We start from the raw sequence: 15,090 nt of genomic DNA on the forward strand, positions 1-15,090 counted from the left end.
AATGAGTCCAAGTTTGGCCCGTTTGAAGAATGGTTAGGGTTAGGGTTAGGGTTAGGATTAACACCTAGGGTTAGGGTTAGGGTTAACTTTTAAAGTCTCATAACTCGAGAACAAAGCACGATATTTGAAATCCGTTTTCAGTTTCAAACTCCTGGCCAAAAGACCTTTCAAATGAGCCCAAGTTTGGCCCGTTTGAAGAAACGTGTGCTCTAACCCTAACCCTAACCCTAGCACCTAGGGTTAGGGTTAACTTTTAAAGTCTCATAACTCGAGAACAAAGCACGATATTTGAAATCCGTTTTCAGTTTCAAACTCCTGGCCAAAAGACCTTTCAAATGAGCCCAAGTTTGGCCCGTTTGAAGAAACTTGTACCCTAACCCTAGCACCTAGGGTTAGGGTTAGGGTTAACTTTTAAAGTCTCATAACTCGAGAACAAAGCACGATATTTGAAAATCCGTTTTCAGTTTCAAACTCCTGGCCAAAAGACCTTTCAAATGAGCCCAAGTTTGGCCCGTTTGAAGAAACTTGTGCTCTTACCCTAACCCTAACCCTAGCACCTAGGGTTAGGGTTAACTTTTAAAGTCTCATAACTCGAGAACAAAGCACGATATTTGAAATCCGTTTTCAGTTTCAAACTCCTGGCCAAAAGACCTTTCAAATGAGTCCAAGTTTGGCCCGTTTGAAGAATGGTTAGGGTTAGGGTTAGGGTTAGGATAACTCGAGAACAAAGCACGATATTTGAAATCGGCCGTTTTCAGTTTCAAACTCCTGGCCAAAAGACCTTTCAAATGAGCCCAAGTTTGGCCCGTTTGAAGAAACTTGTGCTCTAACCCTAACCCTAACCCTAGCACCTAGGGTTAGGGTTAGGGTTAACTTTTAAAGTCTCATAACTCGAGAACAAAGCACGATATTTGAAATCCGTTTTCAGTTTCAAACTCCTGGCCAAAAGACCTTACGGTGATTGCCCTGCGAGCTCACTGAACCTAAATTGGATTTGTATAATCCTTTACTTCGTGATCATAATATTATGCAAAATGTAAAAGTATGCCTGAAAAGACAACAATGCACACAAAGGGTTAAAGCATTCGATTTTTATCTATGAACATCGTTGTGCACTCTGTCAAAATCTTTCAAAAGTCGAAGCGTAGTCGCAGCGAGGTCGCCGCCCTAGTGGAATGGGGGAATGTACATGTAGCTTGTCCTCTGACACCAGAAGCAGAGCCACAGGGCATGTGCATGCGGGTGCACCTAGGAAGCGTGACGATGTTATCTGTCATGTAAAGCCAGTGCCACACAGAAGGAAAATTCGCCCGACGAGTCTGTGTGAGCTCTAAAGAACAGGTTTGACAGCAAAACAGTCCCGGTGTCCTCTCATCACTGCAAGATTTCTGTGTGGGTCGTAATGTGTCGTCCACGGTCCGGTTAACAGCAAAATAACTGCATATCACGTGCACCCCCGTGTTTGTGATGGTTTCTTCCATGCCGACTCATTAGACACAGAAACACATCTAGCCGGTTTTGCCTTTACCGTGGTCCCACTGACACGTTAAACAAAACATGAACCTGGCGCTTTCAGTCCAAGGTGTTCAGAGCTTAGACTAAGCTGAATTGCTACAGCCACATTATTCAAGTCGTTTGAGTCTTAGGCTTTAAAACGTGAGTAGTTTCGACATTGTTTTCCGTAAACACAACATTCTTAAATCTCATAATTTCATCCAGTTGGAGAGTTTGAATTGTCTTTATATATTCATGTCCTGGATGCCTAACCTTCATTAACGTAACACCATTGTGAAGTTTAATTCCGGACGTAGAGTATGAGCTCATGAGAAAAAAGATACCTATGACACGAATCTATATAAATATCCGATATCAAAAAGTAGAATACACGTCGATATATCACACGTCGGTATATCATTTATCATATAGTTCATCAACGTGTGCTTACAAATATGATAAGTCCGACTTTATACAGACCTACATGAAATAACTGTACATTTACATGAATTCATCATAAGACGACAAAGCAAAATGGTAGCAGACTATAGTACACTATAAAACCTGGGTGGAACACTTCGATGGCATGATTATAGACAATTACGTCATGTGTCCTTTGCCCTCTCAATTACGGAAAGGTGTGGAAGCTCCGCCAAATATACATGCTCTCAGACAGACACGCCCTCTGGTCATGCCCTTTCTAAACTCTTTGTCTCTGCAGAATTCACTGCATATTCGGGAAAGGTATACTTTTCCCAAAAACATACAAGCGCACCGAACCCACGCCATAGAGAACACAACCTGTGAAGAAAACAAGATACTTAAGAGTTTTCTTTAACAAATGAAAGCTGGATGACAAGAAATGGTGAAGCTTGAAAATACCTTGTCAAAAAATTTTGTTGGTGTTTTCTTAACGATAATAACTCCCACCGATTAGGTACTACAAGTGTGGCCATGGCGGAAACGGAAGTTGTGAGCTGGCGTCAAGACGACAAGGACGTTTCAACCGAGACGAGCAGAGGACTGGTCAAGTTCATTGTCTGTACGATAGTGTTTACAGCGGTGTACTTTCTGCAAGCACAGTTGTGGAGGTAACAACATACATTTGTAGGATCGTTTGGACGTCTAGTCTTGATGTACGATTTCTAGTACAAAAACTATCGTGTTATCATTATAATAAATTTTGTTGTGAATTTCACCAGGATGGCAGGGTGTAAACGAGAACATTATGATTTATCATAAAATTTTGAGCCGTGTATTGCAGTGTTTTGATTATAAGTCGACGTGAAGAAATCCGTATTTGTGACCATCTTTGCATGCATTAAGACCACCTGGAAACTGTAACAGCCTTTGGATAGTATGTTATATATATATAGGGATTTGAAGGCTTTGAATGAAACTAGAGTAGATAAGTGATCACTATATTTCATAGAAAGATGATTATCCATGTTCGAGATAGATCTACCTGGAACAGAAAATGTCGAAATACAACACAGCACAACACAATGCAACACAGATTCAATTTTCTGCTCAGCCATGGGTGAATGCGGGTTTAATTGTATTCGAGCAAACAGTTAGATTGTTATTCACTAATAGTGCACAAGACTTTTAATTTTCGTGCAAAAACTTGGCCAATGCTTTATCCCTATAATCAGGGGCTCGTTCCGGGCTATGCCACACGTCCCGCTGAACCTACCGTGGAACACGACCGCTCTCCGGACACAGCCCGCTGAAACACTCCCTAGGCCAGCCCAAGCTTCATTAGTGAGCAGGATAACAGGTGCTGCTACACCCCATCGGCCAACCCTACACTTCGGACCCATGGCACCAGAGGCAGCATGGCAATATAGACCTGAAGCCATGGCAAAAGTGAGGTTCGTACAGTTTTCCTCTTATTTTTCACCAAAAGATCAGTCTGTGAGACAATTCGACATTTTCTGTTCTAGGTATCTCGAACATGGATATAAAATATGAGTAGTTGATCTTTAAGTCATATGATGAAACCCAGTTATATTCAGCGATGAGAATAAGTAAACAGCGTAAACCACATTCAAGTTGAAACTATACCAGATTATCACGTCTTTTTATATATCTTTCAGGAATGCGTCAATGAAACTGCATCCTAGCGTTCATCTCATGAAACGTAAGTTGGCGGTACAAGACAAAACAGTTAGATGTAAAGAAAACGTTTCCAACGTCCACTGCCGGACAGACCACAGCACCAGTATTGGTCACTACAACACGTGTGCTGTCGTCGGCAATAGCGGCATTCTTCTGGGCAGTCGCTGTGGTACCGAGGTTGACTCCAAGGATTACGTCATAAGGATCGATATCCCCGTCGTTAGAGGATACGAAAAGGACGTTGGTCGACGAACCAGTATGACGATCTTCAATCTCAACACACCCAAACGGTTACAGAAGTCTTCACGTTTGAAAAATAGAACCCATGATGTGTACGAAAGTCGCCTGAGAAACATCGGTGGCACTACCCTTGTAGCAGATAAAAAGGCAAGACACAAAATCACAAGTGTGTCAAGAAAGTTTCATCTCCCCTTTTCCTTATACACCGTCAAGGGAAGCTTAAGACGAGGAATCAGTCCGTAAGTACTTCTCCTAAGGATGTATACTGAATGCATTTATATTGCTTAAAAATGAAACATGTCAATCAGCTTTTTGAAATGGCCAGTGTTCCAGTATTCTACTAATTTGGGAAATTGTTATACATACTGCATGTGATACCGGTTGCCGCTTTGTATAACTGTATCTTGTAATATCTATAAATCTAAAACCTAACATATTAAACACTGGATATGGCTAGGAAATATTGTATATGTCGCGACCTTTACAAACATCATTCTCCAGTCACCATTTCACCATTCCCGTTTTGATGTAACATAAGTCATACAACATATTCAACCTTGTCCTCATCTCTTTTTTGTCTCTTTCACCGCCAGCCTTGCGTCCAGATTAGCGGGCAGGAAAATGGGTGCAAGTCTTACCACGGGACTGGTGACCGTTCTGATGATTACAACGTTCTGTGACCACCCTTACTTGTACGGCTTCTTCCCATTCCAAAAAGATGCAAATAATACACCTATCCCCTACCACTACTACCCGGGAGACTTTATCAAACCTATTGAGCAGAATGCCGGCGGCCATCACCACATGGCGAGAGAATATAACTTTATTAGGAATCTCCATATGCAGGGTGTGCTGAAGCTACAAGTCGGTCCATGCGAGGGAAAGTAAACAGGTTTATCTGTTATCATGAACTTGCTGCCTTTTGCACCTCATATAAGCGTGTTCCATACATACTTATATCAAAATCAACAGCTAAATTTGTATAACAGTCTTTCGTCGCTTCTCTTTTTGAAGATCAGAAAAGTTCATGAAATTTATGAACACCGTCTTGAACCATCGATGTTGACACCTAAGTTATTAATCGATCGATAACCTTAATTTATGCCCTACAGGGCTACGTACAGGCATGCAAACATAAAAGTCGTAATAAAATACAGATACATTGTATAAGGACACTGACAGGCCTTCTAATACTGACCTAAAACATTGGTTCTAAAACTACTCTAATGCATAGGTTCGGCTCCTTTACGTCTTTGTGATGTTAAAATATAGGCTGAGATGGGTTTGTTTAATATAGTATGGTCAAAACGCATATCAAAAATGACTTTTTCAGTACCAGGCATAAATTTAAAGTATGGAAACCTTTTTATAATATGATTAAAAAGACAATTTCCTATGCATTTGCTACTATATTGTACCACAGTATATATCTATCAAGTTACTTCATGATTTGTTAGTTATCTGCTAAACCGAATAAGCGACTCTACGATAGATCCGCATCATCTTAAATCGCTATAAATGTGAACCAAGATGTACATGTACATTATTAAAACATTATGTGGAAAATAATCAACAAATAAAATGTCAAACAAACAGTTACCTTGTCCTATGACGTCAGAAGCTGACCTCCAGGGTATGTCGATGGCTGTATTGTAGAAGCGTTTGATTTCGAGGTAATCTTTCAACTAAAGACGGCGTAACACAGCAGGAAAATAGCTCGCCTGACGAACTCTAGAGGACAGGAAGCAGAATATGGCTATGTGTCCACTTGATCCCCGTGCCATTTTTAAAGATTGGTCGATATTCGTAGGTCACCGAGCTTTATCCAATGTGATAGGGTGAATCACCATTGAAATTGAAAATTTTGAAATTGGCAGGCTCCAGGCGATCTACAAATTAAGTCGAAGGTCGTCGACAACGTGACGCAGGCTTGATCGGTGTAAGGTGGTGACGTGTCGACAGCTACTGCACAGTCCAAATAAAGGATTCTTCAATCACTTCAAACATTGTGTACTGGCAATAACATAATTACACATGTCTCAAAGTCCTTGGAATCTGACAAGAAACAATACGGCATACCAGAGTGTAACGATTTCTCCTTGTTTAAACCCTTGTTTATTCATGAGAGGACCATATCGGCCGGCAGGCCGCTTTTCATTGAGGTCATGGGGGTGGGCGGTGGAGGGTGGTAAGTGTCGGACAAGATATAACAAAGATACAAATTACATGATCTCAAAAAAAGTCCTCATGAGTCAACCATAGATTGGTATTTTACACATAAATGGTTTCACAAAAGCACATAACAGGGTGAATTTGGTGTGGTCTTAGCCTAACTAAGGATTTTTGTTACCGATTGTCAGGAGCGGCCTTGACATGCTGATTATACATAATGCGACTTAATAATAGGTGTGCACCGCCGAACTAACCGAGCCGGTTTTTACTCGTCACGTTCTGTACACAGCTTCGGCCATTTTGTTTTGGTATGACATCACCCATGCCCGCCTGAGGATATACTGACTGGCCTAGCTGAATATGATACATGTAAATGATAAGACTCGTTGTGTTGTAGATCGTTCAAGTGTCTCTCCTGTCAGCGAAAGGTCAAAGTTTAAGGTAATCCAAAGTGTTAAACCGGTCCACGTACATGTAAGTACTACTTTCTCCATGTTTTCTTATGTGGACATGTATATGGCTCTGACCTATTTCTTCGAATGAAAGACCATTGCTGTTTATATGCACCACCTTAAAAGCAACGGCAAGCTAAAAGCACTCTAAGCTACACGTGAAAGAAATACATTTGTACTGGACAACGTAAGAAATTACACGTTACCGATACTTACAGGCCAGGCCATGACTTGACATTACTACGGCTATGGCTTAACTTTGAAGACAGTGTTCTCACTGATTCTTTGTCACTAAGGTACTACAATGGTGACTAGTGTAGGAACCGAGGTCGTGAGCTGGAGTCAAGATGATAGGGACCTGGATTCTTCCTCGAGAGGAGCAGGCAGATGGCCGTCTCCTTTCTTTATTTGCACAGCATTGCTTACAGCAACATGCTTTTCGCTGTCGATGTTCTGGGGGTAAATAATCATCATATATATTTGTAAAGTGGCAATACTATGTAGATTGTTTCATCAGTTTTAATTTTTCGGTCCATATGTGTTGTTTGTAGATATGAGTATAGTACTGCACTATTTGATATACATGTTTGATTAGCTAGTATCTTCATCATAGAGTGTAATCTACTAGAAACCCATAATTGATTTTTGAGTTGCATAGTTCTTCTATTTGTCAAAAATCTAAACTAGCAAGCTATTCAATGCTTATATGGTACATTTTCTTTCAATCAGAGCAACGTTGGAGGGTGTACCACAATTTCTACCATATGTGATGCGGAACAAAACTGACCTCCATTCCGGTGCGATCCATTTCGGTGCGGTCCATTCCGGTGCGATCCATTCTGTTGCGAGACTTTTCAGGCCCACCCTGGACTTTGCAAACTTGGCACCAGCTTCTAATTGGAAATACAGCGCTGAAGCCTTTACAAAAGTTAGGTCAGTACTTTCACCCACACTTATCTTACAGTATCTCTTATAGACAAGAAAAACTTTACAAATCTCATGGTCATGTACACCTTCTTATTTTCCACGCAACCTAAAACTGCATTGATATTGAGTGTATCATTGACAACGCCATGCATGAAACGCATAAAAGAATATAGCAATATTGATTGCCGTAGTGCTGCTCAAGAGTGACGAAACAGGCATGCAACCATAAATGCCAAGGATACATTGTACCTGATTGTTTGCGTTCCACTCTTTCTTGTGTCGATATTCAGCTTAGTAAGTGAACAGTCACGTATAACGTGATGACATGTACATACTGCCTCGTGAAGCTTGTATTTGTCATGATTTTTTAGATCAAGACACGATATCATACTTTTTATACAATTTTCAGAAATGCTACAATGAGACTACATCCGGACACTCATACAGTGAAACTGAAGTTAGGAAAACTGTCGAAACAGGCAACAGGTGAATTCGGTCACTACAACACGTGTGCCGTCGTGGCCAATAGCGGCATCCTTCTCGGAAGTCGCTGTGGTACCGAGATTGACTCCAAGGATTACGTCATACGAATTGATTTGCCTTTGATAAGAGGGTTCGAAAAAGACGTGGGCAGAAGGACTAATATGACTATGCTGAACGCCAGCACACCGAAACGAATCAAGAAGTCTTCTCATTTGAAAAACAGAACCAAAGACGTGTACGAGCGTCGCCTTAGGGATATCGACGGCACTGTGCTCGTGGGAGGTAAAAATTCAAAAAGCAAAATTATGGAGGCAGTGAAATTATACAAACTTTCTTTCTTACTACTTTCATCCAGATCAAGCCAAAAATCGGGACTCAATAAGTAAGTGATTTTCCTATTCATACATTTCATTTTGAATACTCATAAAACGTTAAGCAATTATATACTACATTTGGAAGTCATAATCAACGTAGAAATTTCGGCAATCGAGAGCATCGTACATTGTCATTAACACTTGGTCTTTTTATGCAACATACTAGAAAAGATATCGATTTGATATGTTTTTTTTCACCACCTAGACTTGCGTCAACCTTAGGGAACAAGAAATTCGGTGGAAATCCTACCACAGGCCTGGTGACCGTTCTGATGATGACAACGTTCTGTGACCACCCTTACTTGTACGGCTTCTTCCCATTCCAAAAAGATGCAAACAATACACCTATCCCCTACCACTACTACCCGGGAGACTTTATAAAACCTATTGAACAGAATGCCGCAGGCCATCACCACATGGCGCGAGAATACGACTTCTTTAGGGATCTACATAAGCAGGGTGTGCTGAAGATGCAAGTCGGTCCATGTACAAAGAGAAGAGAAACCCCGTAGTACACTACTATGGCACTAGGTTGGCATATCCAATTGCAAGACTGGTATATTCAGTGAGAATTCGACGACCGAATACGTCACTAGATCGCTCTTCCTCCGCCGAATATCACGAATATCATGAAGAACAGCTTAACTCCTCGATGATCTGCGACAAAACACGACATATCAATGATTTTAAGACATGTTGTTGCCAATCTCCAACAAATTATCTTTTATTCAACGATTTTGCAATTGGACGTTTTTGAAGATATGTACAGTCGGCAATATATCCAATTACGTAAATGTTTAACTATTGTCCTTACCATGTCAGTACATGTACTAAAATGAACACTCCAATAAAAATGTTGCAATTGCAGTTCCCGCAACTCATATTTACTACTGTCCAGTACGATAAAATTAGGTTATGATTGTCAAAGGATCGTTTCGTCTGATGAGCACAGTGTAAGAATAGACCCCACCACAGATCATGGTGTATGATTTAGTGTTTGTTTCGATATGTTCCTAATAAATTAAAAAAAAATCAAATGTCAATCGTTTGGCCCACGTTGTGTTGTTGCTGTTCAGGTTTCAGATGACAAAACATCATAGCTAAATGTATCAATTATCCACAGGACAACCAATGGGGATAAGGTGGAGATGTGATTCCAAACGTAGGTTATGTAGCAATGTTTCCATTTCTACTATGCGTATTTCTATCGACATTTCCTTTTTATCACTTTAGTGTACGTTCCATAAACAGCAAGAGATTGACGCTTTCATAACATAATTCAAATTTTCGAAGACCATTTCCCCACTAGTGTATAGCAGAATGTGGGCACATCGGATTTAGTAGATATGCAGACAGATGAACGGAAGTAGCTGCGATGGTTGCATGGTCTCTTTTATTTCAATTTACATGAGCAAGTTTCTGCTGAGAAGGAAACAGTCACAGGGAAGAGTGCCGGGGATGTACACGTACTTTCTTTAAGACAATCCTCTATCTACTTTCAATTGACCTACCACAACATCAATCTATCAATTTACATCTGCCGATCAACAGAACGGTATTGCACATTTGCATGCTAACACGTGACAATCTGTACAGCTACTGTAAGATCTCCATATTGGTCACAGGTGGAACCATTTAAAATCAAGTAAAAAGGTGCAGTGACTGGTATAGGTTTAGAGTGCCTGATATCCAAGATAGCCACGAAAGTGGGCTGAAGTGTCCATCAATAACTTCAAGATCTGTGCTACAAAGTCTACTTTAAAGGCCCAGATATCTCTCAAACGCACTTAAGAGACTATTAGTAGCTATGGATTTGATATCTGTACTTTGATATCGCACTTTACATGGTAGTAGATATGTTTGCAGTGTAGCCATAGAGGAAAACTTCCATTTTGATTATGCTCAAGAGAAATGTCATGTGACAAAGTTCAACCATACTAGTATTATCTTTTCACTTTCAACCATACTAGAATGTAGTTCGAAAGTCAAGGTTAATAGTATAAATTTGCAATGCAGTAGAGTTTTTTGTACCTATAGTCAATTGTCTAGTACATCAAATTCTATTGACACACCTCTAAAGTTCACTCAGTTGGTGCGTACTATGGTGGACAGTGTCAGACCATCATGTTCAACAACAAGCACAGAAGGGCACATCAGTGTGTACCACGGAAGAACGATTAGCTACCCTGTAAAAGTCCTTTCATGCACTTTTGATTGGCCGACCTTCAGCCATGAAATAGCACTGTTCACACTTACATGTAGTCTTAAATTAAGACATTCAACTTGACAATCGAAGCACGTTAAATGGAAAGACTTTGTTTTCACAAATTGTTCACACTGGACATGGGATGTAAAAAAGTATAAAAATTTCCACATACACACACAGGAACACTGACTTCGTAAGTATTCTATGACATTCCATCAACTTGACGGTATCCGGAGGATAGCTTATCTATTATGATGCAGAAACAACTTGTTTCACTTTCTCAGGTTACCACCGAGTTTGAACATTGATTTGTACATATAAAAAAGAAATTCACATTAAAGTGACGTTCATATCAGCAAGTTCTCAAATTAACCTAGTTTGACATCAGACATCACCAGAATTAATTTTGTACATGGAAAACAAGATTTACAATCATCATACGATGAATTCCTTTCCTTCTTACCAATCTCTAACTGCCTGTTCTTTCAATAAAAAGGCAATAAGTACAACAATCTGCTCTACTATGATTAAGTTGCAATATTATCTTTGGTACACACATGTACAAAACGAAAATTTATGTCACATTCAAATATATGTACACATTAAGGACACTAAGAATATTCTTTTACCACTCTGCCATTGGCACCTTGTTTCTTGGAAGGCTGCAAAGACTGTTGAAGCATACTTGGACAATATTCAAGCATGCTGCTTCTGGCAGCGCTTCACTCATTCTCTTCATTCCTTAGAAGGAAGGAAAGTATCGATAGCCAGCACAGTACCAGCGCCATATGTTGCTGCAATGGTAGGACAAATCACGCAGAACACGACTTAGAATTACAGAACTGCCTCAGTGAAGCTCGAGCAAGATTTCTTTCCACATATCTTTATTGACACATCAACAACCTTTTACACCAGTCATGGAATACTCTCTGACAAGATTTCTTTGATGTACACCACCGTTCGTTGTAGAGACATCGTTGTAATCTAATACAAATGTACTGTACATTTATCCATCTGACCACACCCATGGACACATCATGCTGGAGAGCATGTCGCACAAGACATCACAAGCTGATAGATGGTACGACCGTTAAACACCAAAGTCAGTTTTTTCTGTTCTGACTTGTGATCGTGACCCTATGTAGACCTTATTGCACACATCAAAATGTCCCTCGACCATGTTGTCACGGATCATTGACATTCTTGCATCAACAGTGTGAGGATGAGACCATCCCTCATCGCTCGGATGCTCTCAGTCTATCAGGGCTGACTCTGGGCATTGGTTGAAGCATGAGCTTGTACCAGGCCTTCACCCCGTGTTGTAGGTTTACGTTGTCTAGCCAGATCAGGGTTTCTCCAATCAGCGTGTTGCGACCAAACTTGCCACCGTCTTCCAAGAGATTCACCTATTGGGCACAAATCATTCACCAACATCACACAGGTTGGGAAATCATGTACCAAGAATGACATAATGACAACCACCTGCAGAACGTTGGATAGAAGCCTACAGTCATAAACTTTTGCCATTGTGGTATCGTGTGGCGCAATCGGTTGGGTGTTTCGCCCACAACCAAGAGGTTGTGCCCTTGGGAAAGGCACTTTACACGACTTTTCTCACTTCATTCAGGTGTAAATGAGTACCTAGCTTCGGTTAGGGACATCCCTCGGATAGGTCGTTAAATGGAGGTCCCGTGTTTGAGGAGAGCCACACCTAGATCACGTTAAAGAACCCATCACACTTATCGAAAGGAGTAGGGGTCCTTCTCGGTGTGAGTAGTTCAAAACCTCACATGGGTTCGCCCTTAGTTATAGGGCAACCCTGGGATGTACATGCTGAACCAATGAATAAATAAATCAACTTTATCCATTGTGAAAGGGTTTGGACTCCGTACCTGTAGAATTGATTTCCCAAACTCCAAGTCAAACTTGAGCATCTCATTGAACTCCGGCTCACGGTCAGACTTGCAGGTCCTTGTCTTCTTTTTAGCCACCTTCCTGTTTCCCACCACCAGGTAACATTTTACATATAGATCTGTAACACATTTGACGTCAAGAAATCAGATCATTTCCAAGTATCCAGTTCAACTTTTAAATAGTCCTCACTACAATAAAGTAAATAAGACCAACACGTCCATTATAGAATTTGGTTGAGCAGGAAGATCAATAATAAAATTGGACCATTTCTCCCATAAAAAGAAATTTCAAAGGAAGTGACTTTTAAAACATCATTACTACAATCAGATACCTGAGAGTAACATGTTCATTATAGAATCTGGTTGAACAGGGAAAAGCTAGTATTACAGCAAGGGCAACAGTCAATTATACAATTGGATGTAATCTGGAAGCATAATTAGTTCTCGTGCATTTATCAACATATCAACAGTTCCTTGGCTGTTGAGAAAGGGTACCCACCAGGTAAGTAGTCATCAGACTTGAACCTGTAGGTGATGTTCTGCACATTGACGATGTGCACCATCAGCATCTCCCCCTGTTCATTGATCTCTGTACGCAGATTCAGACGCACTTCAGCAGTCACCTCTGGGTTACCTGTATGATCAAGAAGTCGTATATAATGTCTTTGTGTAGTTCAAATCCGTCTATTGATGATTCAATATAGTGGTTTAAAAAAAACAAATGTACATTGTATTCATCATGAGCCCATGGAATGTATCTTTTTTTTAAATTTTCTATATGGAAGAAGAATTAAACACAATCAGATATCTTTGGTGCTAAAGTGAAGTAAATGAATTGCAAATTTTAAAGTACCAGGACTGAGGACAAAAACATCAATCAGCATGATAATCTCCCTGCTAAATTTGAGTTTCATGTAAGTTGTTCCTTTGCTGTATATGTAAAATACTACTCATACATATCATTAACCAAGTGGTATTTGGAAAAGTTCTCACCCATCGAGCCAGGATCCATGAGCTGCCCAGGCCCCAGCTCCCCCACAGCCATCTGTGAGTACATGGTGTGTTTAGGACTGGACATCATCCTGTTGCCCTCACTGTCCACCTGCTGTTCTATGGTGTCCCATGTCTGATACTGTGGGCTGTAGGGAGAAACATGAGAAACCCTTATTGTACAATTTATGGACTGCTTGGATTCCTAGTACCATACATACATATACATGTATCATACAGTTGGGTGAAAAGTTGTGGATGTTTAGCCATACAGCTGCAGTTATAGATGTAGTGGTTGACAATTCTCTCATCACTTTGGACAGCTTGCCCCAACTAAGTCGTGCACCCTTTCTCTCCATGATTCTCTCGAAAGACAAAGAGACCAAACACCACAGATTCTTCTTTAAAACCTTTTTTCACAAGTATGAAATGTGTCTCTTGCCATTCGATATCACATTAGCCACGTGCTTCAGTAAATACTCAGGGGAAAGAAAATACTATTGTCATAGCTATCATGTTTTTGAGTGACATACCTTTTCCTGCCCTCCTGTTCAGTAGGCCTGGGGGAGGGCATTCTCTCCAGTCGGGTGGTGCTGTTAAACATCTCATCCACTGTGCAAATAGTGATTAAATGAATTTGTTTCTACATAAATCTTCTGAACATGTCATCAACAAATACCATTAGAAGTTATACATGTACATTAGAACAAGCCTTAATCTATTCAAAAGCTCTAGTCCCTGATATCTAAATGGGTTTCCTTCAATGCAGCAGGGCTTGCAATTTCTAATGAATCTGATAGGTGGGGTAGTATGTACAGCTTGCTTCCATGCTTCCCAAAATGCTCTTCCATCCAATCAGCATAGATCTATTGAACATGACTGTAGCAACAATAGTAAAAGTGGTGGGAAACTAAAGGCCAGCTGTCATTTACTCTGACTTACCTTCCTCTGTTGTCGGCGACACTTCCCTTCTCTGGTTGTTGATATGGTGACGTTGCATGTCCTCCTGAGGAGGATGTCTCCCCATTCCACTTAAATTTTGTCTGTAAAAATGATGACGAAACGGTATAGTCAGTGTTCACTATGAATAATAAGCATTGTAAACATTGTGACTACAGGTGGACTAAAACTCAGCACCAGTGCAGTAGCAGGACAGATACGGCTTCAGTTAATGTCAGTCAGTATCAAGGAAAGAATGCCTGATAGCATAGGAATGTCATTCAGCACCAAGGACAGTTATGTACATATCTGTACTGTTGGACAGATCAGTTTAGATAATAAGAAACCAGAGAGAAGTTGAGCGATGGTATGTGATATGTACTTCAGCACCAAGGACAGCACCCTCTTTAATGGTATGTGCCTGATCGTCCCTCTTTAAAGGTATGTAACTGATCATCCGGCAGGATGTAAAGGAGCTGATGATGTAGAATTTTGGAATCAAAACTGCAAATACGTTCTGAATTCAAAAGCTCCATTCAGATTTACACTTGCAACTTATTTTCAACATTTTCGCTTCATTATTAAAAATTAGCAGCATTGGTGAACAACGCAAAACCTTCCAAGCAAGACAAACTGGCGGTGGAAAGTACACATACTCCAAGACATTTTCATGGCACTACAACGTCACATTCATACGCTGTGAATATCGCTGTCCAGTGTAATAAGGGAAATTCATCTCATGATGTATAGAAATGACCCAAAACAGTGACTTTGTTGTA

General features: G+C 40.5%; 3 protein-coding genes across 7 annotated transcripts in view; 2 read left to right on the top strand and 1 right to left on the bottom strand.

The window, feature by feature from the left end:
- Window positions 1-956: 956 nt before the first annotated feature.
- LOC136434977 (alpha-2,8-sialyltransferase 8B-like) lies at window positions 957-5,450 on the top strand. The gene is made up of 5 exons (XM_066428116.1): window positions 957-1,656; window positions 2,432-2,585; window positions 3,150-3,368; window positions 3,594-4,094; window positions 4,449-5,450. Exons 2-5 carry the CDS (start codon window positions 2,449-2,451, stop codon window positions 4,741-4,743), a joined length of 1,152 nt encoding a protein of 383 aa, XP_066284213.1. The 5' UTR covers window positions 957-1,656; window positions 2,432-2,448; the 3' UTR covers window positions 4,744-5,450.
- Window positions 5,451-6,783: 1,333 nt separating this feature from the next.
- LOC136434983 (alpha-2,8-sialyltransferase 8B-like) lies at window positions 6,784-8,903 on the top strand. Its single transcript, XM_066428128.1, has 4 exons — window positions 6,784-6,938; window positions 7,209-7,412; window positions 7,816-8,271; window positions 8,469-8,903. The coding sequence occupies exons 1-4, from the start codon at window positions 6,784-6,786 to the stop codon at window positions 8,773-8,775; spliced, it is 1,122 nt and encodes a 373-aa protein (XP_066284225.1). The 3' UTR covers window positions 8,776-8,903.
- A 734-nt stretch (window positions 8,904-9,637) lies between these two features.
- Window positions 9,638-15,090, bottom strand: part of LOC136434982 (protein piccolo-like) — a 75,605-nt gene continuing 70,152 nt past the window's right edge. For all 5 annotated transcript variants that reach the window (XM_066428122.1, XM_066428125.1, XM_066428123.1 and 2 more), the window contains 6 exons: window positions 14,315-14,415; window positions 13,906-13,984; window positions 13,376-13,521; window positions 12,882-13,016; window positions 12,362-12,501; window positions 9,638-11,875 (listed from right to left, as the gene is read on the bottom strand). In XM_066428122.1, the coding sequence (XP_066284219.1) occupies window positions 11,705-11,875; window positions 12,362-12,501; window positions 12,882-13,016; window positions 13,376-13,521; window positions 13,906-13,984; window positions 14,315-14,415 (772 nt within the window). In that variant the 3' untranslated portion in view covers window positions 9,638-11,704. The remainder of the gene's footprint in view (window positions 11,876-12,361; window positions 12,502-12,881; window positions 13,017-13,375; window positions 13,522-13,905; window positions 13,985-14,314; window positions 14,416-15,090) is intronic.

The sequence above is a fragment of the Branchiostoma lanceolatum genome, chromosome 5, assembly GCF_035083965.1.
Source record: "Branchiostoma lanceolatum isolate klBraLanc5 chromosome 5, klBraLanc5.hap2, whole genome shotgun sequence".
Classification (NCBI taxonomy): Eukaryota; Metazoa; Chordata; class Leptocardii; order Amphioxiformes; family Branchiostomatidae; genus Branchiostoma; species Branchiostoma lanceolatum.

Excerpts from the sequence above, each read along its gene's own strand:
- LOC136434977 (XM_066428116.1), top strand. The coding sequence starts at position 2,449 with ATGGCGGAAACGGAAGTTGTGAGCTGGCGTCAAGACGACAAGGACGTT. Across the intron at positions 2,586-3,149 it reads CTGCAAGCACAGTTGTGGAG|GGGCTCGTTCCGGGCTATGC; the intron begins GTAACAACATAC and ends CCCTATAATCAG. Across the intron at positions 4,095-4,448 it reads TTAAGACGAGGAATCAGTCC|CCTTGCGTCCAGATTAGCGG; the intron begins GTAAGTACTTCT and ends TTTCACCGCCAG.
- LOC136434983 (XM_066428128.1), top strand. The coding sequence starts at position 6,784 with ATGGTGACTAGTGTAGGAACCGAGGTCGTGAGCTGGAGTCAAGATGAT. Across the intron at positions 7,413-7,815 it reads GAAGCCTTTACAAAAGTTAG|AAATGCTACAATGAGACTAC; the intron begins GTCAGTACTTTC and ends TACAATTTTCAG. Across the intron at positions 8,272-8,468 it reads CAAAAATCGGGACTCAATAA|ACTTGCGTCAACCTTAGGGA; the intron begins GTAAGTGATTTT and ends TTCACCACCTAG.